This window comes from Mauremys mutica, chromosome 17, assembly GCF_020497125.1.
Source record: "Mauremys mutica isolate MM-2020 ecotype Southern chromosome 17, ASM2049712v1, whole genome shotgun sequence".
Taxonomy (NCBI): domain Eukaryota; kingdom Metazoa; phylum Chordata; order Testudines; family Geoemydidae; genus Mauremys; species Mauremys mutica.
Genome location: NC_059088.1, coordinates 7,536,105 through 7,558,904, shown reverse-complemented (window position 1 = coordinate 7,558,904; position 22,800 = coordinate 7,536,105). Strand labels below are relative to the sequence as shown.

Below are 22,800 nucleotides of genomic sequence, written 5' to 3'. Positions count from 1 at the left end.
CCCACTGCCTCTCAGTCCAAGGCCATCCCAAAGCACTGCTAGGACAACTGTCACTGGCTGTCCAGGCTACAGAAGGAAACTGATGGATGTTTTTAGAAGGCAATCAATGGGTCTTTGCATCAGGCTGTGTTTCCATTGACTAAGCACAGTAAGGCCTTAAACAACTTTTAGACACGGCAATAGGTCAAGTCTTAGTATCAGGAAGGGTTCTGGCAGCCCTAGGCACAACCCTAGCCATTTTGGTTCAAAATGGATGGGGGTGCGGGGAGAAAAAAAAAAGACAGCTGGTGACCAAACAGCTGCAACCATGTCTATTACTTTCCTCTAAACAGGATTATAGGAGATTAGGGTTGGAAGAGACCTCAGGAGGTATCTAGTCCAACCCCCTGCTCAAAGCAGGACCAACATCAACTAAATCATCCCAGCCAGGGGGTCAAAGCCAGGCCTTAAAAACCTCTAACGATGGAGATTCCACCACCTCCCTAGGGAACCCATTCCAGTGCTTCACCACCCTCCTAGTGAAATAGTGTTTCCTAATATCCAACCTAGACCTTCCCCGCTGCAATTTGAGACCATTGCTCCTTGTTGTGTCAAGACCCTTCCATCTCAGCCCATCCTCTCACTGAATAACCTCACAGAAAGGAGGAAAAAGGGGTACCTACAGAGACCCTGGCATGGAGAAGAATGGAGATAAGTGTGTGTGTGGGGGGGCACAGACATGCTTCTATGGTGGAGGAGGAGGACAGAGTCCCTCAGACAGAGCGGGATGGGAGAAGGAGCAGTGTGCTGAGCTCAGCCTCCATCTTCTGGAAGTTGAGATTCTCAGTTTGTGAGGGTTTGACACTTGAAGATCCCCAACTTATGCCCTAGAGCAGTGGTTTTCAGCTTCTCATTTGCAGCCCTGCTAAAAATCTTTGGAAATCTGAGAGTCTGCAGCCCCCACATTGAAAGCCACTGCCCTCGAGAGATTAAAAAGAAGTCTTACAAGTGGGGAGGAAAGAAAAAAAAGCCACTGAAGACAAAAAACACCAACCCCCAAAGTGTAGCTTGTTCCTTAGTTTCTTCCCACCTCCCTGGGGTGGGAGAAAGAGGCTGAATAACTTAAAAGGCTCCTGGCTCCCAGATCCTTCCCTCCCCTGTGCCCTACCCACTAGGCCTTTCTACCCAGAGGAGGGTAGGAACTAGTGGTATTGCCCTTTCATGGGGAGGGCCTTACACAGGAAGTGAGCAAGGGGAATCACCAGATCTAGTCTGCCCTCCTGTATGCACGTCAGGAGCCACCAGCACCACCCACACCCTAAAAATCAGACCAGACCCATCTCTTACAATGCGCCTTCCTCCCCAACCCAGCCAACACGGGGAATGGAAAAGAAGCTGAGCATTGCCCATGACTGCAAAGCTTTAGTTTTGAATAAGATCGCCAGAGAGTCATCCCCCCACCCCAGTTTTCTTTTGAGAAAAAAAAAGTTGCGAAAAGCCCCTAGACATGTTTGACAGAGGCTCATTACTAGTCAGAGAGGCTGGAAAACCTCCACCAGCTGTATGGAGGATAGGAGGGCACTGAAGTTGAGACTCTCATGGAAAGGTGAGAGTTTCTAATCTCTGGGCAACACAGCAGAGATCACCCTTTGCATGGTACATGGACACCCCAGTTCTCTGGTGTAAATCCAGAGTGACTCCATTAGAGTCAGTGTAAAGCTGGATGAGTCCCCCAAGATCTAGTTCACAGCATGTGACAGGCTTGGCGAGCACTATATATGGACCTGAACATGCCTCAAAGTCAGGGCTGCCCCCAGTGTGAGGGATATTGCGCTGGGTGGCATCTGTTATCTGTGTTCATGAATCATTCACTATTTCCTTGTATTAGGTCCTTATTGACAACACGGCCCTGACACCTGAAGGTGACAGAGGAATAGACAAGGGACCAGACTGTTCCAAGAGATTTCAGCTTTATTTTGTTACATTTGAACACTGAAGTCTTAGTCTGCAGCTCCGAGCCTCTGATCTGGACTGGACCCTCCAGTTAGGATTCTGCCACTGCTGGGATGGACAAACAAAAATATAGATCAGTGGAGAGCAGTAGGTCTGACGTGGCTGGAACAAGTGGCCTCAGGGAGGTGCCATAGCAGGTCAGTTGAGTCCCCATGCAAGTGGAAGCTTTTCTTATGCCTGCATTTGGAGCATGGCTCTAGTCCCAGTGCAATTTAGTTGCAGTCAGGATCATATTCTGTGTAGCCAAATTTCAAGGAGCACCACACCTAGCAGCGCCCCCCATCCCATGAGAATTAAATAGAACCCAGGAATTCTGATGCCCAGTGCCCTCACCCATCCCCCTGGTTCCAACCCACTCCCCTCCCAGAATAGGAGATAGAACCTTGGAGTCCTGGCTCCCAGATCCTTCCCTCCCCCTGTGCCCTACCCACTAGACCCTTCTACCAAGAGGAGGGGTAGGAACTAGTGGTAATGCCCTTTCAAGGCTGATGTGGAGGGCATTACACAGCAAGTTAACTAGGCACCAGTTGGTATTGGGTTGGGGTTGCAGGTCTCAGCTCCAGCTGTAGACACACGAGCCTGGGTCAGGGAGGAAGCCAGCAGCCAAGTGGTCCATATTTATATAGCAGAGGGCAACACCCTCATCTAGTGGCTGGTCCACAGAGCCAGCTGGAGAAGTTGCTTCATAGATTTAAGGCCAGGAGGGACCATGATGGCCCATCCAGTCTGAGCACCTGCATGGCACAGTCCAGATATCAGGCAGGGATCCTGTGCCCAGACCATAGCTTCTTAGGAAGGAGAAAGCCTAATGCACAGCTACAAACCAGGGAGTTACTGCGAGGTGGGTGCACTGCTGACAAGAAGCTGGGTGTAAACAGGTCACAAATTGAATCTGGCCCAATGTGATGCAGTTGTAAACAAGGCTAATATCATTCGAGGGTGTATTAACAGGAGGGTTGTAAGACAGACTGGGAGGTCATGGTCCTGCTCTGCTCAGCCAGAGTACTGTGTCCAGTTCTGGGCACCATGCTCCAGGAAAGAGGGAGCCAAACTGGACAGAGACCAGAGGAGAGCAACAAAGAAGATCAAAGGATTGGAAAACCTGACCTATGAGGAAAGGTTAAAAACAGCACATGTTTAGTCTTGAGACAAGACTGAGTGGGGACCGGAGAACACAGTTGAAGGACAGTGATCAATTGGTCTCCATGGCCACTGAGAGTAGGACAAGCAGTAATGGGGACTTGAATAAAAATCTCCCTTCCTGCAAATAGTTAAGGAAACAAAAATTTAATTCTAAGGCAAGTTGGAAGCCTATTCCAGAGCTTAAGGGAGGTTGTGGGATCGCTGCCTTTGGAGGTTTAAGGACAGGTTAGACTGGGGAGGGCAAACTACGGCCTGGATCCAGCCCATCAGGGCTTTCAATCCTGTCCACGGGATTGCCAGCCCTGGGGTGCAGCAGGGGAAAGACAGGCTCCCTGTCTGCTCTGGCCCTGCTCCTGGTCCCTGCGGCTCCTAGGGGAGGGCAGAGGGCTCTGTGCATTGCCTCCACCTGCAGACACCGCCCCCCTCAGCTTCCATTAGCTGGGAACAGGAAATTGCAGCCAATGGGAGCGATACCCACCGGCAAGGGCAGCGTGTGGCGGAGCTGCCTGCCCCAACCCACCACCAGGAGCCCTGCTGGACATGCTGGCCACTTCCGGAAGCGGCGCAGGGCCAGGATAAGCAGGGAGCCTGCCTTAGCCCTGCTGCCACCCCAGAGCTGCTCAGGTAAGTGGTGCTGGGCTGGAGCCTGCACCCCAAACCCCTGCCTTGAGCCCCCTTCCATACCCCAACCCCTGCCCCAAGCCCCCTCCCACACTCCCTTTTGCACTCCAACCCCCTGCCCAGCCCTACATTCATTGCCCTGCATACAATTTCCCCACCCAGATGTGGCTCTTGGGACAAAAAAAAAAGTTTGCCCAGCCCTGGGTTAGGCAAACCTGCCAGGGATGGTCTAGGTTTACTTGGTCCTACCTCAGTGCAGGGGCTGGACTGGGTGACCTCTTGGTCTCTTCCTGCCCTGTATTTCTAGGTTATCCTCACACTCCTGTGGAGATGGGGTAATAGCAGTGCCCCATCTGTACCACGGAGCACCAACACAGAAACTAAGGGACTTGCCCAAAGTCACATGGAGCTTGTGGTAGAGCTGGGGAATTGAACCTGGGTCTGAAGACAGCCATCCTGCCTCTATAAGTAGCTTGTATAGCAGCCCTCTGTCATCCCCTCCCCAGAAGGGATGGGTCACCCTGTTAGCTAGGACTTACCATGAAGAGGAGAAGTCCTCAGCTACCCAGGAAGCCAGGACCTCCTGGGTGTTGGAGGCTGGTGTCCCTCCACGTGTCATCAAGTCATCCATGCTATCACCATTGAAGTTCCCACAAGCGCCACAGAGCTGAGCAGCATACAACCCATTTGCAATCACCTCCAGCACCCCAGTGGCATTGAGATGGACCTCCACTTTTTCCAGCCACTGGACCACAATGCCCTGCTGGGACCTGGTTAGAGACAGCTCAGCATCGATGCTGGTGGGTAGTGAGACCTCTTGGCCATTGACCTAACGGGGTAAGGAGAAGGAACAGATTAGAAGGTGGTTGCTCAGCTCTGGTCTCTAGAGTGTCGTAAGATGCCTTAGCATAGGGGGCTGGATTTGGGTCCCTTCCAGTGCTTCACTTCTGATTCTCTAGATGTTGGCTGCTGTTGAGTTGCTTGCACCTTTGGAGACCAGATACCACAGTAAGTGGGCCCCTGGCCTGGTCTACCTCCCCAGTGACCTTGGTTCTCATGTATGAGATCTTCCCTCACCATTCAGGTGAGCAGCTCATGCAGTAATTTTCATGTGGCTAGAGATGGCCTGCTAGTGTACTATTGCCTTCTACTGGCTGGAAAAAGCTGTCCAGCCATGTTTCATAATCCCTATAGTGCAGGGAGCCAGGTGATTTTCCTGATGCTAGAGTGGCTTGATCTGTGTGTTTGGGATAAAGGCAATCCTAAACTACATCCCCATGGATCAAAGAGATCTAACCTGCCCTGTTGAGGCAGTCCTTACCCAGGCCTTGCCCTCTGTGTCAATGGCAATGAAGACCGCACTGAGGAACATGTACACTGTGGCCACATGTCTGGCATCTGGCTGGCACTGCCAGCTCTCCAACACGATCCTGAACCAGCCTGTGGTGTTCTGCTCGCAGATCCTGCTCACATCATGGGCTCCACTGGTCGGGGCTGCTCCGGACAAGCCATCGAAGGTAGAGAGGAGCTGCCCGGGGGCCACCAGGCAGGGATGCCACTCCGCATAGCAGCCTCGCACACCATTCCTCAGTCTGCAGGGCTTCCCGCTTGGGCACCGGTGAGGGGTGCAGGTCAGATTCCCTGAGGGCAGGCAGATGCACTGCAGGTTGCAGGAGGCAGAGAGGAGCGATTCTCCCAGCTGGAGAGAAGGGGACAGTGGTAGTGGAGGGAATTGAAGGCAGGCTAGTGCCATCTGTGCCAGCTACCTGCAGAGAGACCTAGTGCCAACCCAGGCAGAGCTAGCATAGCCTGTTGGGTTAGAGGGTTGCCTTTAACCCCCATCTCCAGCAGGGCTGGCTTTGCCTAGAGCTATGCTAGGAGAGAAAACAGGCCAACACACCATTGCTTGGCTCCAGTCTGGGATCCTGAGGCCAGAAGGCAGCATCAGTTTCACCCACATGCCCTGGTCTTGGGCCCAACAACTGCAGTTAGACCAAAGTGAGTCAGTCCTCAGGAGGAGTGTGCACGCCACATGCAGAAGGCACCTCTGTTTCTCCTGTTGCCAGTGCCCAGGAGATCCCAGGAGGATGTGCGCCCCTGGGGGCAGAGCAGGATGCTAGCTGTGTACTGAGCTGTTGTAGTTAAAGAGGCGCCATTGGAAGGCGGTGGGATAACTCAGTGGTTTGAGCATTGGCCTGCTAAGCCCAGCGTTGAGAGTTCAATCCTTGAGGGGGCCATTTAGGGAACTGGGGTAACACCCCCCCCCACCTGTCTGGGGATTTGTCCTGCTTTGAGCAGGGGGTTGGACTAGATACCTCCTGAGGTCCCTTCCAACCCTGATATTCTATGATCTACAATGGAGAGTCTGGACCCAAGTCCCATTCTTCACACAGGCCTGCTCTAAACCTAGCTGAGAGGCTGACTAGGGGGTTATGGGGGGGGGGTTGGAGCAAGGACTCCTGGGTTCTATCCCTAGGTCTCACTTACAAAATTCTCCATAGCCATCCTTGGGCAAGCTGCTTCCCTTCCATGCCTCATCTCTAAAATGGTGAAGCTTAACTACTTAATGGGGCTGTTGAGGCTAGCGTCTCAATAGATAAAATCTTCTAGCTTGTCAGCTTAGCCCAGCATCTCAAGAGCATTTTCCTTCATGAAAGGCTGGGTAGCTTTGGGAAGCTGTTCCAGAACCTCACTCTGATCAGCAACCTTCTCATTCCATGCCCAAACGGACTCCTGGCCCAAGAACAATGAGGCTTAACTGGCCAACGTTAATGAAATGTTGGCCAGTTCTCCCTGCCTGGCCTTCCCCACTGCCGTATGTATAGGCAGCAGTCAGATTCCCCTCTCAGCAAGCGTCTGGCCAAACAAACCAAGCCTTCTCGCTATCCCCCTATAGTCCTTCTCTGCACCCCACCCCCGTCTGAATGCATCTCTCGAGAGTGTGGGAACCAGAATGGTGCACTGTATTCTACATGCCATTGTCCAAGGCACTGATAAGACCAATCTATAGAAATAGATCCCAGCCATAGCATTTATTATAGAAGAGATCCTGCTGTTTAGCCTTTTCTATTCCCTTCCTCTCCTGTTAAAGCTAGTGAGGTCACTCTTCTGTTCTCTCCCACCCCATACTTCAGTAGTGGCTGCTACTTGAGGAGTTTGGGGAGCAATAGTTGCTGTCAGGTTTTCCAGGTCCTATTGGTAGGAGCAATGCCTATGGGCAGCCCAACAGACCTGTGTATTTAGACTGACTAGCAGCACAATTAGGGCTGGTTGGCTAATCACTCCACCTTCCATATCAGAAAATCATTTGTCAAAAAAACAAAACAAAAACCACACCCCAGATGTTCCGCAGAATTGACCAGACATTTTATCTGGGCGCAGGCTGCAGTGCCTCATGGGAGATGGAGTCCCAGTCCCACCAGTTGCACTACGTCTCCCATGAGGCACCCACAGGTGGCCCCAGATTGAAGTCAGCTCAAACACTGATGTTCCCAGAGTCATTCTGGCACTTCCTGTTTCCATGGAAGAGGTTGGTGGTTTTGGCCTCATCCAGCTTTTCCCATAGGATGAAGAGCACCATCAGCTCCCTCTCAGATGCCCAGCTGCAGCTCTGGGAAAGGCTGGGACACTGCCCCCATCGGTGACAGCGCCAGGTTTGTTCCCTACCTTGTAGGCGGTGCCGTTGCTGTAGCAGCTGCAGCTTCCCGGCCTTACGCAGGCCTGGCCGTCCCAGTAGTAGCCCTCGTGGCACTCACAGCCTTCCATGCAGCCCCGCTGACACGGGACCCCAGCCTCCTTCGCCAGACAGGCCGCAGAGCATGGGTCCATGCACAGAGCATAGTGGCTGTTCTCAGGGCAGTCCAGGGCTAGGCGGAAGAAGCCAGAGGTACATCAGTCTGCAACTCTAGTGTACCAGGACATGCCACTGTACTGACTTCACCTGCTCCAGCCACAGGACTCTCCCTCCAGAGCTAGGAACAGAACCCAGGAGCCCAGGCCCCCAGCTCCCACTCCCTGCCTACAGCTGGACATAGGACCCAGGAGTCCTGACACCCAGCTCCAACTACTAGGCAGCACTGTTAGCACCTACATTCATAACACCCAGCTCTTCTATAGCTCTGTTCATCCACAGATGTCAGTCACTTCACAAAACAGGTCATGATCCCCATTGTACAGATGGGGAAACTGAGGCAGAGAAGAGCTATACCTGCCCAGCATCATTTGGCAAGTCAGTGACAGAGCTGGGAATAGGTCTTGGGTCTCCTGCATCCCAGAGCCCTATCCACTAGGCCACACTGCCACCCTTTTGGTGGTGCCTCACTGCCCAGGTTACTGGTGTGATATCAAGTGAATCCTTGCCAGCCTGAGCCAATAAATGCTTCTTCTACACTGTAGGAGGATTCTCTACACCAGAGTCTTTACTAGAGCGATCTCAAAGCCAGTTCTCCCCTGCATGGACAAGTGTTGATCTAATCAACTTCAGAAAAAAGTTACATTTAAAAAAAAATCCCCTATAGTTCAATTTGGCTTTTGTGTTTTGTTGGACAGGAGACAGTTCTGATCAAGGCAGAAGCTTTGTGAAAGTGAACACTCAGGCCCCATATTTTTGATGCACATTTGACTGGCTCCATACAGGCATGTCTAGACTACAAAATTAAAAGTGGACCAACTTGCTGGTACAGCTGCATTTACATGAGTGGCTTCTTCCAATGTTGGAAGAAGGGATCACACCTCTTCACACCCCTGACACAGCTACACCTACACTTAACATGGCATCAGCACAGCTGCGGTGCTTTTATGAGGACTATGCTGATAGGAGAATGCTCCATCACTGTAGTTAATCCTCCTCCATGAGAGGCAGTAGCTATATTGACAGAGAGGCTCCTGCTGTCTATATAGGGTATAAAAAATCCACAGAGTAACATACTTCTGTTATAAGCCAGTAGCATAAGCCAGACCTTAGCCATGGCCTAATTCAGGAGGAGTTTAGAACATGTCACACCTTGTCTAGGTGAGCCGCAGAGGCCGTGTCTACACAGGTAAGCAATAGGGCTTGAACCCTGTGTCTCAGCTGGACTCAGGCTTGAGCCAGACTTGAAACCCTGGGCTTACAATGCTGTGTAGCACCATACCCAGAGATGGGACCTTCCTTTAGTCCTTGCCTGGGGAGAGGCCTCGCTGGTTCTGATCCGGCCGAGGAAGGGTTCCACTAACCCATTCCCTTTTGCCCACCCACCATCTAGTCCAGGGAAGGGGAGGGTGAACTCACAGCAGGAAGCCAGGTCCCTCCAGTGGCCAATTGCAACCCCGGCAGCTTGGCACATGGTTGCGTAGCTGGCCATCACACCGCAGCGTATGGCTGTGCTGTTCCCCAGGCAGACATCAGAGAGGCAGCTGTTGACGTAGGCCGTGGGCTCAACAGCAGAGTGGCAACTGCTGAATGGGCCGTCCCTGGACAGCAGGTGGCGGCAACGTTGGCTTTCATGGCTGGAGCATGGGGGCTGCCAGCCCTCCCCTTCTGTGTAGCAGTCCTGTCCCACGCCAGCTCTCCAAGCAGAGGCAAAGGCAGATGCATTGGGGGAGACCGAGCCATCCAGCAGTGTGAAGTCATCACTTGACACACCATTGTAATCGCCACAGAGACCAGCCATGTGCCCCTGGTAAGGTCCCGGGATGCTGATCATTACAAGCGAGGCCCCATCATAGGCAACCTGGAGGCCGAAGTCAGTCTCCAGGCGGAGAATTCTGCCGTGCAGGAAGATGTGCACTGAGCCATTCAGATCCAGGGGCAGATAGCCCCACACGCCATCCACCTGGGGAGGAACAGGCACCGGTGCTCAGCAAGGCCATGGGCTATAAAAACCTCAACCCTCAGGTCACCAGCAGGGTCCAAATCTGAACTTTGGCACAGGCTGACCACTCGAGCTAGCAGGGGGCAGCTGTTCTTTGTGGGAGCAGCCACTATGAGCTATGGACATAGGCCCTAGTACTTGTGGTTGCCTTGGCCATCTCCTTGCTAGCCAAGGGTGTGGGGGGGAATATCAGTCTCTTCCCCCCCTCTCCCCAACATTATCTACAAGCTTCGCTGGTGGGAAGCCTCCTGCACCAGGTTTTGCAAACCCTCACTTCCTAGGCCTTCTGCTCCATCAGTTTTGTGGGGAGGGCATGCATTGGAGTGCTGGTATCTCAGCTAGGAATTAACCCCATTTTAGTGAGGGGGAACCCTGAGTCCCAGAGGGCTCAAGCTCATTTCAGGGACCAGGCTGGAATTCCCACCCCCACAAGCTTGGGATAATCAGCCCATGCTCCCTTCCTGGAGTGGGACCCAGGAGTCCAATACCCTGTTCTGGCAGCAGCTCCCAGTCCCTTCCCAGACCAGGAAGAGAACCCAGGAATCCTGATCCCCTGCTCCAAGCCACTAGCCCCCACTTCCATCCAAACCAGCATCAGAGCCCACATGACATGCTTGTTACTCACCTGGATGGCTGCAGTGCCCTGGGACAAGGTAAGTCTATGGCCATAGACCCTGACCTCTGGCCACGTCTCCTGGTTAGCTCCTCTCAGCAGCCAGACAGCAAAGCTGGTCAGGTTACCTCCGGCCTGCGTCTCAGCCAGGACATGGCTGCAGTTCCCCCGGAGGATGAACGCTGTCTGGTCAAAGGAGATGTAGTTGCTCCTGCCAAAGGCTGAGCAGGTCCTGAAGAGGGCAGGGTAGCAGCTTCGCACTCCTGCCTGGATGCTGCACTCCTCATGGGCCCTGCAGCTGTGGGGCTGGCATGCCACCCTCCCAGGGGCCTGGCAGCTGCACCTCTCCTCGCAGGCTGCTGTGTAGAAGGAGCTGCCCAGTGGCCAGTACAGTTCCTGGTGCAGGCAACCACAGCCTGCTGGGGGTACACACTGGTCCCCACTGAGCACATGGCCTGGGGTGCACTGACAGCCCTCCTGGCATGGCAGTGGGCAGGGTTGTGGGAGGGAGATATTGCAGCAGGTGGCAGGGCATGCCGGGGCACAGGGGTCATAGCGACTGTTTGGAGGGCAGTTGGGACCTGCAGGAAAGAGAGGCAGAGGGTTGGGTGAAGTCCACCCCAATAGCTTCAAGGATGCTGCCTGACCATCCCACCATGGGTAGGGACTGAGCCCAGGGCCTTTGACACTGGAGCCAGAGGGGCAACTGTTATCCCCACCCCCAGTCTCTTGTATGGCCAACAGCATCCCCCTGTAGCCACCGTGCCACCCTCTTCCAGCACTGGAGGGATCCACTGGTGTCAGGGGAGGTGGCTCTCTCGGGCTTCACCACCCCGTTGGGGGGCCTGCAGAGAAGAGCCACGGTTATCTAGGTGGATATTGCTCAGACCCCTGTTCTTATCTCCAAAGAGGAGCATTGCCCCTCCCCCCAAAAAATGTACAGAGGCAGAGGCAGATCTGGGCTTGCCACTGATCCACCCATGTTCCCATCTGTTGTGCAATAACAGCACAGCTGGGAGGTGGATGCAGTGATCAGAACCTATATAATGGAGGGGAAGTCTGGATTCTATCCTCTTCCTGCTCCAGCCAGCCCATCACTTTCATGCTGTCATGTAGGTGGGAGACCCTGGGCCACCCACTAACTGCCCAGCAACAAAATCCAGGCATCCTGGCTCCCAGCCCCTCTGCTCTACCCACCAGACCCCACACCCAGGTCCAGCTGTTCTCACTTACTGCAGAAGCTCCCGTTTCTCCACAGCCCGACAGGAACCCGAGCTTCTTGACAGGCGGCTGCATAAGCTGCCAGAGCACGACACAGAACAGTCTCATTCCCCTGGTGGGAGCAGAGGTCAGAGATGCAGGCCTGGAAATACCCGCTGGGGTCTATGGTGCTGTGGCACCACATGAAGGGCCCGTTCTCAGCCATCATCATGCCACAGCGGTCCCTGGCCCTGTATCTCTGAGCCCCTTTGCAAGCAGTGCAGTTCCCATAGCACATGGCAGGGCCACACTCGGGGGCAGTGCCTTGCATGCCTCCAACTCCTGAGGCTGCTCCTCCGCTCCCAGACACGTTGCTGCACAGGCCACACACCCCGGCAACGTGGGCAGCAGGGAGGCTGAGCCGGAGCCGACTGTCCCAGTCGAAAGCAACTGTGAGGCCAAAGTCTGTCTTCACCAGCACATCCCAGCTGGTGCAGAAGACCACAAGCTGGTTCTTCAGGATATAGGGCAGGTGGACCAATATCCCATCCACCTGGAAGGTCAGAGGGACATGGTTAGCTGCAGGGGTTGGGAGCAGAGGAATTCTGTTTGAAGGGCTTTTTCCTGCTTGTTGTAGGCCCCTTGCTTAGGACTAGCATCCACCAGGGCACCTCTCCAGCTGCCTAAAAACCAGTCCTGTTTTGGTCCTCTAAGCCAGTTTTCTAGCATTTGCTGCCTGTGAAAAGTCAATGGTTTTTCTTCATTCTGATTTGGAATCAGACATTTTGAAGTTGCTCAGAATGGGTGAGCCTTTTCCTGCACGACTCTAGCCAAGGCAATAAGGAGGTGCCTGCAGGAGGCTTTGCCACTATTAGACAGCAGCATGTCGGGCCAGCTGCCTGCACACAAATATGGGGACTGTGGCTGGAAGCCAGCCACACACAATGGAAATGAAGGTACAGATCTTAGAATGGCTTCCCCTGTAGGTGAAATTTGATTGCAATGTTCAAAAGCGGTCTCTCACCAACAGAAGTTGGTCTAAAAGATTACCTTACCCGTCATCACATGGAGACTAAAAACCAAGATTTGGAACAGACTAGGTGGGTGAGGTAATATTTTATTGGACCAACTTCTGTTGGAGAGCTCTGAAGCTCAAAAGTGTGTCTCAGGTCTGGAGAAGGTAATCAGTGTCCAGCCAAGACGTGTGGTGGGATAGACATGTGAACCCCTTGTGCTTAAGTGTTGTAGGAAGGCACTTAACCTCTGCAGTTGTAGGACAATGGAGGATTAGCAGGCAGCAGGGTGAATTTTAAGATTAATAGGCCATAAACCCCTCTGTCTGCCAAGTCCATGGTGTTTAGCATCCAGCTGAATTATGGATTTAAGTTCCCAGGCTTGTCCCACCTTGTATTTAGCTTGGACACTCTGGTTACTGTCCCCAGAAGTGAAGTGCAACAGCTTGTCCCTTCCACCAAACAGAAGCTGAGCCAGTAAGAGCTATTACCTCACCTGACAAACAAAACCAAGACCTGATCCAGCCTAATAACTTGATGCAGGAATGACTGAGAAACTGGCTTAGGTTTGACGTCAGACCAGGTTAGCTGTGTTCCCTCCTGAATTTTAAGGCCAGAGCAGCCAGATGGGTTGTAGGTTTATGGAGTTCTTAAAACTGGATTAAGGTAGAGATTCTGTAGGAACTGGGATGAGTCACAGCTCTAGTGACAAGATCAGCTGCTCAGCTTTCGTTGAAGGAGCTTTTTTGAGGACTAATCAGAACATATGTCCTCACCCAGAGGTTATGAAAAAACCTACAATACAGCCCACACCCCACAAGCAAACATTTCAGGTTTAGTCAAAAGTTGACTTTTTGGCTGTCAACTTTCCCATTAGATTCAACTTCTATAGAAAAGATTGTAAGGTTGAAGTTGATTTTGACAAGGAATGTTTTGATCCACCTGTCTTGCAGGAAGGTTGTTTTCATTCCATTCCAAAACTCTAGAGTCAATTCCTGCCCATCCTCCCCAGTGGGAAATCCAGTTTCTGCCTTATCTACTCACCAGGACTGCCCTGCTCTGCTGCTTGCTCAGGGAGATAACCTTATCATACACCCCAATCTCAACAGACTTGGTGGCAGTGCCAAGTGGGCTCATGCCGGAGTGGATTTGGATGTAGAACGGGACCATGCCGGAGAAGACATCATCAGAACAGGACCCAGCCAACTGGTAGCTGCAACTACCCTGGTATTGAAAGCTGTGCCCATCAAAAGTGATGTAGTGATAGTCCCCGTAAGCCAGGCAAGATAGATAAGGAAGAGGATGACAGTCCCATGCCCCATCCACCAGCTGGCAGCTCTCCTGTGCTCCACAGCTGGCATTGTGGCATTCCATCTCCCCTGTGTCCTCATGGCAGGTGCAGATGCTCTGGCAAAACTCCCCCCAGATCTTTCCTGCCTCCAGAAAACGTCCCTCTAGGGCACAGCCACACTCTCCATGGGGGACACAGGCTGCAGCACGCTGGACAAAGCCATTCAGGCAGATGCAGGTCTCCTGGCAGGGGGCAGGACACTTGTCTGGGGCAGAGAGATTGGAACATGCTGCTGGACAGGCAGAGGCGCAGGTCTGGAGGCGGCTGTGTGCGGGGCACTGGAGCACTGAAACGAGAGAGGACAAGGCAGTTGGAAGAGGAAGAGAAGAGGCAACAGCCATCAGCTGCTAGTAGGAAATGGCCTTGTCTAGCAGAGATCACCTCTCCCAGCTTGTGGGGTTCAGATGGTGAGAAGTTAGGGACACCACATCTCCTACAGGGCTAGAACTGAGCCTTTGACAGCACAGGCCTCTAATGTGCTATAGAGCAACTCCATTCTCTCCTTGCTCTCCATTCTCCAGTCCCAGAGGGTTCATGTACTGATTCTCCAGCACCCTCTTCCCCCCCCCCGGTCACTCCCCCCCAGGTATTCACAGAAGTATAGGCCTGCCCTTGTTTGACAGCCAATCAATTGTGAGATCCACATAGTCACCATGCTGCTTACACAGGTCAGCTGAGTTTCCCAGGCAAGAACAGCCAGATCCTCCTGCCTGAGCAGCAGAGGCCCCACCACTTCAGCTAGAGCAGAGGTCACCCACAATCTAGACCCACAATCAAGCTGCTCCATTTCAACCCACTTCACTAGCTGGCAGCCTACCCAGGGTTATCCCCAGATGGGAGCAGAGAGAGGGCCAGCCTGTGGTCACCCAGCAAAGTGGAACCAGGGATAGAACCCTGCTCCCAGCAGGGAGGCTGGTTCACACTCCCACCTGTAGGAGGATTTAAATTTCACATGGGACAAGAGACATCTGGGTTTAGTCATCCCCTTAAGGCAATACCAATTTTGCATCCCAGTGGAGTGGGGCTGACAGGACACCAGCCATTACTGGCTGAGAGAGAGAGAGAAGACAGCTGGGAGCCTGGACTCCTGGGTTCCATCCCCAGCTCTGGGAGGGGTGTGGGAGCTAGTGGGTTACAAGGGGGGCCCCCATGGCTGGAAACCAACATTTCTAGTTTCTAACCCTGGTTCTGGAAAAGGGGTAGGGTCTAGCACAGGGGTGGGCAAACCACAGCCCACGGGCTGGATCCAGCCCACCAGCCATTTTAATCTGGCCCTCGAGCTCCTGCTGGGGAGTGGGGTCTGGGGCTTGCCCAGCTCCAATGCTTCAGCTGGGGAGTAGGGTTGGGGGCTGCTCCACGCAGCTCCCGGAAGCAGCAGCATGACCCCACTCCAGCTCCTACATGTAGGGGCAGCCAAAGGGCTCCACTCTGCGTGCTGCCCCGACAGCTCCCATTGGCTGCAGTTCCTGGCCAATGGGAGCTGTGGGGGAAGTGCCTGTGAAATGGGGCAGCATGCAGAGCCGCCTGGCTGCACCTCCGTGTACGAGCTGGAGAAGGGGCATGTTGCTGCTTCTGGGAGCCACTTGAGGAAAGCACCACCCAGAGCCTGCACCCCTGAGCCTCTCCTTGTGCCCCAACCCTAATCTCCCTCCTGCCATCCAAACCCCTTGGTCCCAGCCCAGAGCCCCCTCCTGTACCCAAACTCCTCATCTCTAGCCCCACCCTGGAGCCTGCACCTCCAAGCAGAGCCCTCACCCCCTCCTGCTCCCAAAGTTGGGGTTGAGATACATTCATGACCTGCCATACAATTTCTATTCCCAGATGTGGCCCTCAGCTCCCTTCCCCCCCCCCAAAAAAAGTTTGTCCACCCCTGGTCTAGCAGTTGATCCAGGACTCCTGGCACTTTGATGGAGGCGCTCCAGGCTCAGTGGGCTCCCTGGGTAGCAGGTGTTATGGGAGTGTAGCATATTGCCAGCTGCTGGCAATGAGTCTTCACACACTCGGGATACTCACTGCAGTGCGATGCCTCCCGCCAGCCATCCAGGGTGACTCCCTCAGCCTGGCACACAGCAGCATAGGCTGCCAGAGCTGGGCACAGGGACTTCTGGGCTCCATCACTCATGCACAGGTCATACAGGCAGCTTTCATAGAACTCCTGGGGGGGAACCACCAGATGGCAGGGGCCAAAGGGTCCCTCTGTAGCTCTAACTATGCCACACAACTCCTGGCCTCCAAGCAGAGTGGAGACATTGGTAGAGAGGCAGCTACGGCATCGCCCCATGCATTTGCTCCAGCAGGGCCGCTCTTTCCCACCAGGGACCCTCCAGGTGTTGCCAAAGGCAACAGCATCTGGAGCCTGAGTGCCCCCTGGTGTAACTAAGTCATCACTGGCATTGCCATTGCTGTTCCCACACATGCCCTGGACCAGCCCGTGGTAGCTGCTGGGGATGCCGATGGTTATGTGGTGCGGCTGACTGAGGAGGACTCGCAAGCCAAAGCTTGTCTTGAGAACACTGGACTCGCCGTGCTGGGAGACCTGGACCTTCCCTCCTTCCACGGAGACAGGCAGGGGCTGACGCTGGTGGTTGACCTAAGGACAGCAAAAGCCGAGCAGTCAGGAGGTGTCATGGAACTCTGGAAGGACTCCCACCATCAGCCGCACTGGTACTGGGGTGGGGTCTCAGCTCATCCAGTATCAGCTGACCCAATCCATGAAAGCCCAGTCCCTCCCCAGCGCAGGGGAGCCTGGGACATGGATACTTGGCATTAGGGATGCTGAGAGTCAGGGCCATGTACCCACCTCGAGAGCCCAGCATGAGGGGGAACCCCCTGGTGCTGGACAAGCAGCTGGGTAGTTGGTCTACAGTGGGAGGACCATAGGGTGCAGATCAGCCCCAGCTGCCACCAGCTCAGAAGTGCAATGCTCAGACCCAGTAGGTCCAGAAAGGGTAGGGTGACCAGACAGCAAATGTGAAAAATTGGGACAGAGGGTGGGGGTAATAGGAGCCTAAATAAGAAAGAGACCCAAAAATCAGGACTGTCCCTATAAAATTGGGACATCTAGTCACCCTAAAAAAGGGACCGGAGCTCTTGCAGAGATGCCCCTGTATCTGCTTGCACAGGTGGTGCTGCCTTCACAGCAAGGTATGCAACAGCACCCCACCCCTCTAGTGGGACACTGGGATCTGTCCTGAGGGGAGAGCACCATCTGCCAAGCTTCCCCCGCCCCACGTTGCAGCATGCACCCCCCCCCCAGCACCATGTCAGTACTGACAAGGGGAGAGCAGCCCCACCCTGCAGAACCTGAAGTGGGCTTGATTTCTCCCATCTAAAACCTAGCCAAGCCCAGCATCCCCTGTGCAGCAGAGTTGCCAGCCCTGTGCACCCCTGGAGAACTCACCCAGGCATGACTTGCATCCAGCCCCATTAGCTCAACCACAAGCTCATCATCAGGCAGTTCCAGCATCACCAGGGACGGCAGGCCAGCCAAGCCCTTCCGGGCAGTCACAGTGAAAGCTGGTAGCCTCTGGCTGAGTCCATCTGTCCGGACCAAGATGACTGTGCAGCGCCCAGGGAACTCGTAGCTCTGCCCATCAAATGTGCGGTAGTGGGAGTGGCCGGAGACCCAACAAGTTCTGCTGGAGGTTGCATAACAGAATGCTTCACCACTGGTCACCTTGCATCTCTCCTCTGGTCTGCATTGCATGGAACTACAGGGACCCAAGACTAGAGGGATGAGAAGAGGGTTGAGGGATAGTGGCCCTTGTTGAACATTGATTCCTCAGTATGCTGGACACCAGGACTCCTGGGTTCTATTCCTGGCCATTACCCTGGTGTGTCTCTTGGATATTGAGCCATCTGGAGCAGAACTGATTTGGCCAAGGTCTGGACTAGATCCCAGGAGTCCAGACTCCCAGCTGCCCACCCTCCCCGCAGCAGACCCATCAGCAACCCACCTTTGTCGAGACACACTGCCGTGGAGCTGTAGCCATTCATGTGCGATATCCCCACACTGGTCAGCCCGAAGGGGGCATGGGGATGAGCCAGGATGTTGTAGCCAGAGTCTGGGGGCAGCACCATTCCAGCCCAGGAAAAGCTGGTGTTGGCAATGCTGTGCCAGTCCAATGGGGGCATCTGCTTGCCATTGAATGATAGCCCAGAGACAGCAGAGGTCAGCACGACGAGGAGAACATAGCTGGTGAAGTAGGGGTGGGAGATGGCCAGGTAGGATGTACAGTAGCTCCCAGCTGCTGGCACGTTGAGCAGGAATGGGTCAAAGGAGAAGTTGCCCAGCAGCCTGGCCCCAGTACTAAAGAAGAAGACCTGGACACCTGCTGTGCTAGTGATATACAGTGCCTGAGCCTCCCCAACCCACTGCTCTACCACGTGCCCTCTGGTCATGTTCGTGACCTGGACGTTGGCTCCCTTGTGGACAGTGACTTCCGTTTGCTGGGCTGCTGTGATGTACACCAGGTCGTAATGGGGTTGGAAGGGCAGGGGTGGCACCAGGAAGGAGCTGCCCCAGCTAGGCACTGGCAGCAACTGCTGGAAGACGTGGTTGCACTGGCTGTTCCGCTGAGCACACGTGTTGCCGGATAAGACAGCTACAGGTCTCTGTGCTACCACGCGACTGCCTGAGAGGTCATCTTTACTTTGGAGCTGCACAGCAGATAGCTCCCTCATGGAGAGATGGAGCCTGGTCCTGGCCCGGTATCGGATGTTCTCAAATATCACTGAGCCCTTCAGGTAGATGTCCACCAAGTTGGGTTGGCCATGGTTGACAATGGCCATTTCCTTGAACGCTACATCTGGCTCCCCAGATGGGGTGAAGATGTAATACTCCTGGCCCCACTCCCGCACTGGGTACAGAACAGAGGCAGCTGTCGTGTAGAGCTTGTCATTGAAGGCTACAACCGAGACCTCCTTATCTGCCACCACCAGAACCGTGTGGTTGGTCCTGGAGCTGCGTAGCATCTCTGTGTAGGAGGGAAGCTGGACGGAGACTGGTTCCCCTGGCTGGAGCAGCAGCAGCCGGCTGTGGAAGGAGGAGCTACTCACTGTGATGTCAACTGTGGTGTTAGGCGAGTAGCTGGCAATGTGCAGCTCCAGGTTGGGCAGGCCGTAGGAAGAGACAAAGTTCTGCATGAAAACAGTGACGAACTCCTTGCCCAGTGGGTCTGCCGAGCAAGGACCTGGAGGGAGATGAATCGGGTCTGTTACTGGGGTAAAGTTCCTCCCTGCCCTATACAGGGGCTTAGCAGGAAAAGAATAGAGCCTGATAGACAATGTGGGTCATTGGCAGGGTTTTGATGAGAGCTGGTGACGTTCTCAGCTAGATTGAGAAAGGGTTCTGAAATCTGACAATTTGTGTCAAATTGAACTGAAAGCTGATTTTTCTTCCTTCCCAGAAGAGGCAAAGTGTCTCATTTAACTTAAAAATTTTGCCAATTTTTAAAGCCAAAGAGGATGAAAGACCCTAGTGCTGGTCAAACTGAAAAGACAAACAGATGCTGTTTTGAGGCAACCTAAATGTTTTGACCAATTCAAATTTGAACTGGAGTTTTTTATTCCAAGTTGATTTTGATTTGAATCCAATTGGATTTCTTAGTTTGGTTCCCAAACAATAAAAAACTCTATTGACTCAACTCTATCAATTCAGGACCTAATAGCCACAACCTGGACCTCTAGGACTTAGAGGGGATTAACTCCACTAGCCAGCAGCAATAGACTGTTCACTTTTGCTGGCTCTGAGGGGGAGGCACATCGCCTTTTGCAATATGCTCCATTAGCTTAGGGGAGGCCGTGTGGCCCAGTGAATAAGGTTGAGAATCAGTTTACCTGGGTTCTCTTCCCAGTTTTGCTGGTGACCATGGGTAGAGTCACTGCCCTGTCTAAGGTTTTTATTAAGCTCAGACTGTAGCAGCAGAAATCCATGTGCTCAAAATGTAATGGTGGTTACAACCCTGTCACTGCTCAGCAGCGAGTGAAATAGGAAACAAAAGCCACCACGAGATGTTACACTGTAGGGACCATGATACAGCTGAGCAGGCCCAGGCTTGTCCTCTCCAGTGGAGGCACTAGCCCGTTCATTAGCACGCTTAGTGAGTCAGTTTCAGACCCTTTACTCACCCAATAGCAAGGCCAGGATAAGCCACAGTAACAGTCTTTTGGCTGGCACGTCTGGAAGACAAGAACATTAAATCCAGTAGGGCCAACAGCTAACGGTGTCTGTCTGTGCCACCCCATTACCATAGCACTGGGCCACCTCACCTTCCTTAGTGTCTGTATCCCCACAACACACCCCCGGGAGGCAGGGCAGTAATATTTGTACTGTTCTACAGATGGCAAAGGGAGACACAGACTGACTTGCCCAAGAAGGCAGTGGCAGATGAGGTCTGCCAAGTCTTCAACTACTGTCCTAGCCCCTGGGCCAGCCTGGATTTCTAGGCATGGCTAGCAGTTCTGGGGGACAGTTCCAAAAGAGGCACAGAAAAAACCCAAACCCCATTAAAGTCTGAAATTGGGCACCAAAAAAAACCCAAGCCTATCAAGAGAAGTTTGCCCCACCCCTTCCACTTTATTTACAGAGAGGTTTGGGGGGGCTTTGGTACAACCATCTTGCCTGCCCCCACCCACATCTGCCCTGCCAAAAGTAGTAAGGCCTCAGAGTTCAGGCACTTTGGGAAGTTCTGACTTTTGCTCCTCCTCCTATAAGCAGTCACTTCCTGGGCACAGCTGCGTCCAGAGTAACCATGGCTACTAGCATTACACAATGCACCAGGTCTTGTTAGGTACAGTAACTCCTCACTTAAAGTCATCCTGGTTAACATTGTTTTGTTGCTGATCAGTTAGGGAAGATGCTCATTTAAAGTTGTGCAATGCTCCCTTCTAACGTGCAGCCACCTGCTTTGTCCACTGCTTGCAGGAAGAGCAGCTCGTTATAGTTAGCTGGTGGGGGCTTGAAACGGCAGCCCCCTCCCTCTCCCATCAGCTCCCTGCTCCCCTAAGTTCCCTGCACAGCAGCCACCCAGCAAGCTACTAATTGCCAGCAGTTCAGCTGTCCCTCCCCCCACTGCCATGTGCGGTTCCTGCCCTCTGCCTTGGAGCCTCCTGCTTGCTGTGCAGGGGAGGGAGAAAAAGGGGGCTAATGTCAGGGTGTCCCCCTGCTCCTGCACCCTGCTTACCCTGTCTCCATAGAGCAGGGGGACACATGACAAAGCTCAAGACAGAGGAAGCTTCCTGGCAGCAGCTGCATCTCAGCTTGCTGATTAATTTAACAAGACAATGTACTTAAGTGCGATCAGCATACTTAAAGGGGAAATGCACATCTCTCACACACAGTGTGGGTCTCCCCTCCCTCCATTCATGCTGCCTTGTAGAGTGTGAGGCTACATTAACAATGAGTTAAGCCTTGAGGGCTCAGCTGAGTGCTAGTTCATCATTTAGCAGTAAGGCATTCTCTGGGAAATATCCCTCCCTCTGACTCCACCACCTCAACCAAGCTTCACAATCACCATTGCTGTGTACAGTATTCAATTGTTTAAAACTTATCGAGCATGTATATCTCTCTAGCTCATCTGGCAAAAAGAAAATTTTCCCTGGAACCTACCCCACCCCCTTTACATGAATTCTTATGGGGAAATTGGATTTACTTAAAGTTTCATTTTTCAGGACCATAACTACAGAATTAGTGAGGAGTTACTGTACACTCCCAGCTTCCACTGCTCAGAACACAGCAAGCACCATGAGAAGGCTCACAAGTTATTTAAAACAGGGGGTTCTCAAACTGGGGGTTGTTACACAGGGAGTCGTGAGCTGTCAACCTCCACCCCAAACCCCACTTGTCCCCAGCATGTATAATGGTGTTAAATATATTAAAAAAGTGTGTTTAATTTATAAGGGGGGGGTCACACACAGAGGCTTGCAGTGTGAAAGGGGTCACCAGTAAAAAAGTTTGAGACCCACTGATTTAAAGGGATACCAGCCTAGGACATTGGGCTAGAACTCTGGAGACCTGGGTGATCTTGGGCAAACCCCTTCCCTCAATTCCTCCCCCGCCCCGGAGGGCACCTGGAGATCAATGGGTGAAGATCCAGGTGTTATCACTCTCCCTCCCCCCCCCTCCCATCATAGCAGGGTCAGCACAGAAAACCCATTAGAGGGAATCCAGACCCCCTGCCTAGAGATGTTTCCCCCATGTCTGAGTGACATTTCACAGTAAGAGCCGCTGAGGGGAGAAAGGGGCAGCCATTACCATTAGCCAGAGCAGTCCCCTTCATACCACACAGCAGTTGCATCCAATCAAGTGGGCTGTAGCCCACAAAAGCTTTTGCTCAAATAAATGTGTTAGTCTCCAAGGTGCCACAAGGAGTCCTGTTCTTTTTACAGTAGTTGCTGTGTCCCACCCCCAGGGCTCTCCCAGAACAGAACCATGACAGCCCCCCCTGCCCCAGCTAGGCCCCTCACCTCCCAGGCCCATAAGCATCACAGAGTCCCCTTCCCCCCACTATTTACCTGCATAAGCTGGAAGAACCCCAGGCTGGCCCCACACAGAGCCATCCTTTACCCAAGCCCCAGGGGGCTGTATTGTCCTTCCCCAATCCATTGCTAGAGCAAGCCTGGAGCATAAAGGCCTGGGGCCTGGTCAGGGGTGTATTTAACCCTCCCCAAACACTAGCCTGATTGGCTGAATCCTGATGGGAGTGGGGTGAAGCTGGGCAGCCCAAGACCAAACAGGTGGCAGCTGGAGGCCCTTATGGCCAAGGCCCCAGGCTGATTACAGAGTGTTTTGGCCATTAGCTACGTGGAGGCAGATAGAGGCAGCCACACTTGCCCACTAGGGTCTCAGCAAAAAATCACACCCCCTTGTCCCATTGCCTAGGTATTTGTGTAACGCACAGGGGAAACCGAGGCATACACAGTACTCATGCAAAACATTACTTCCCACTGTGTCACAGGCCTGCAGGAGAAGATCAGAGGGAATGTGCAGATCTGGGTGAGATAAATCGAAACCCA

At 53.3% G+C, this 22,800-nt stretch overlaps 1 protein-coding gene across 1 annotated transcript; it reads right to left on the bottom strand.

The window, feature by feature from the left end:
* Nucleotides 1-1,915: 1,915 nt before the first annotated feature.
* On the bottom strand, nucleotides 1,916-22,412 carry LOC123351768 (IgGFc-binding protein-like). Its single transcript, XM_044991381.1, has 13 exons — nucleotides 22,300-22,412; nucleotides 19,915-19,965; nucleotides 17,742-18,977; nucleotides 17,186-17,511; nucleotides 15,799-16,375; nucleotides 13,479-14,071; nucleotides 11,455-11,974; nucleotides 10,234-10,802; nucleotides 9,026-9,569; nucleotides 7,423-7,622; nucleotides 5,078-5,455; nucleotides 4,296-4,585; nucleotides 1,916-2,040 (listed from the first exon to the last, which is right to left on the bottom strand). The coding sequence occupies exons 1-13, from the start codon at nucleotides 22,388-22,390 to the stop codon at nucleotides 1,980-1,982; spliced, it is 5,436 nt and encodes a 1,811-aa protein (XP_044847316.1). The 5' UTR covers nucleotides 22,391-22,412; the 3' UTR covers nucleotides 1,916-1,979.
* Nucleotides 22,413-22,800: the final 388 nt, after the last annotated feature.

Excerpts from the sequence above, each read along its gene's own strand:
- LOC123351768 (XM_044991381.1), bottom strand. The coding sequence starts at position 22,390 with ATGGATTGGGGAAGGACAATACAGCCCCCTGGGGCTTGGGTAAAGGAT. Across the intron at positions 17,512-17,741 it reads GGCAGTGTGTCTCGACAAAG|TCTTGGGTCCCTGTAGTTCC; the intron begins GTGGGTTGCTGA and ends TCATCCCTCTAG. Across the intron at positions 16,376-17,185 it reads TGGATGCAAGTCATGCCTGG|GTCAACCACCAGCGTCAGCC; the intron begins GTGAGTTCTCCA and ends TGCTGTCCTTAG.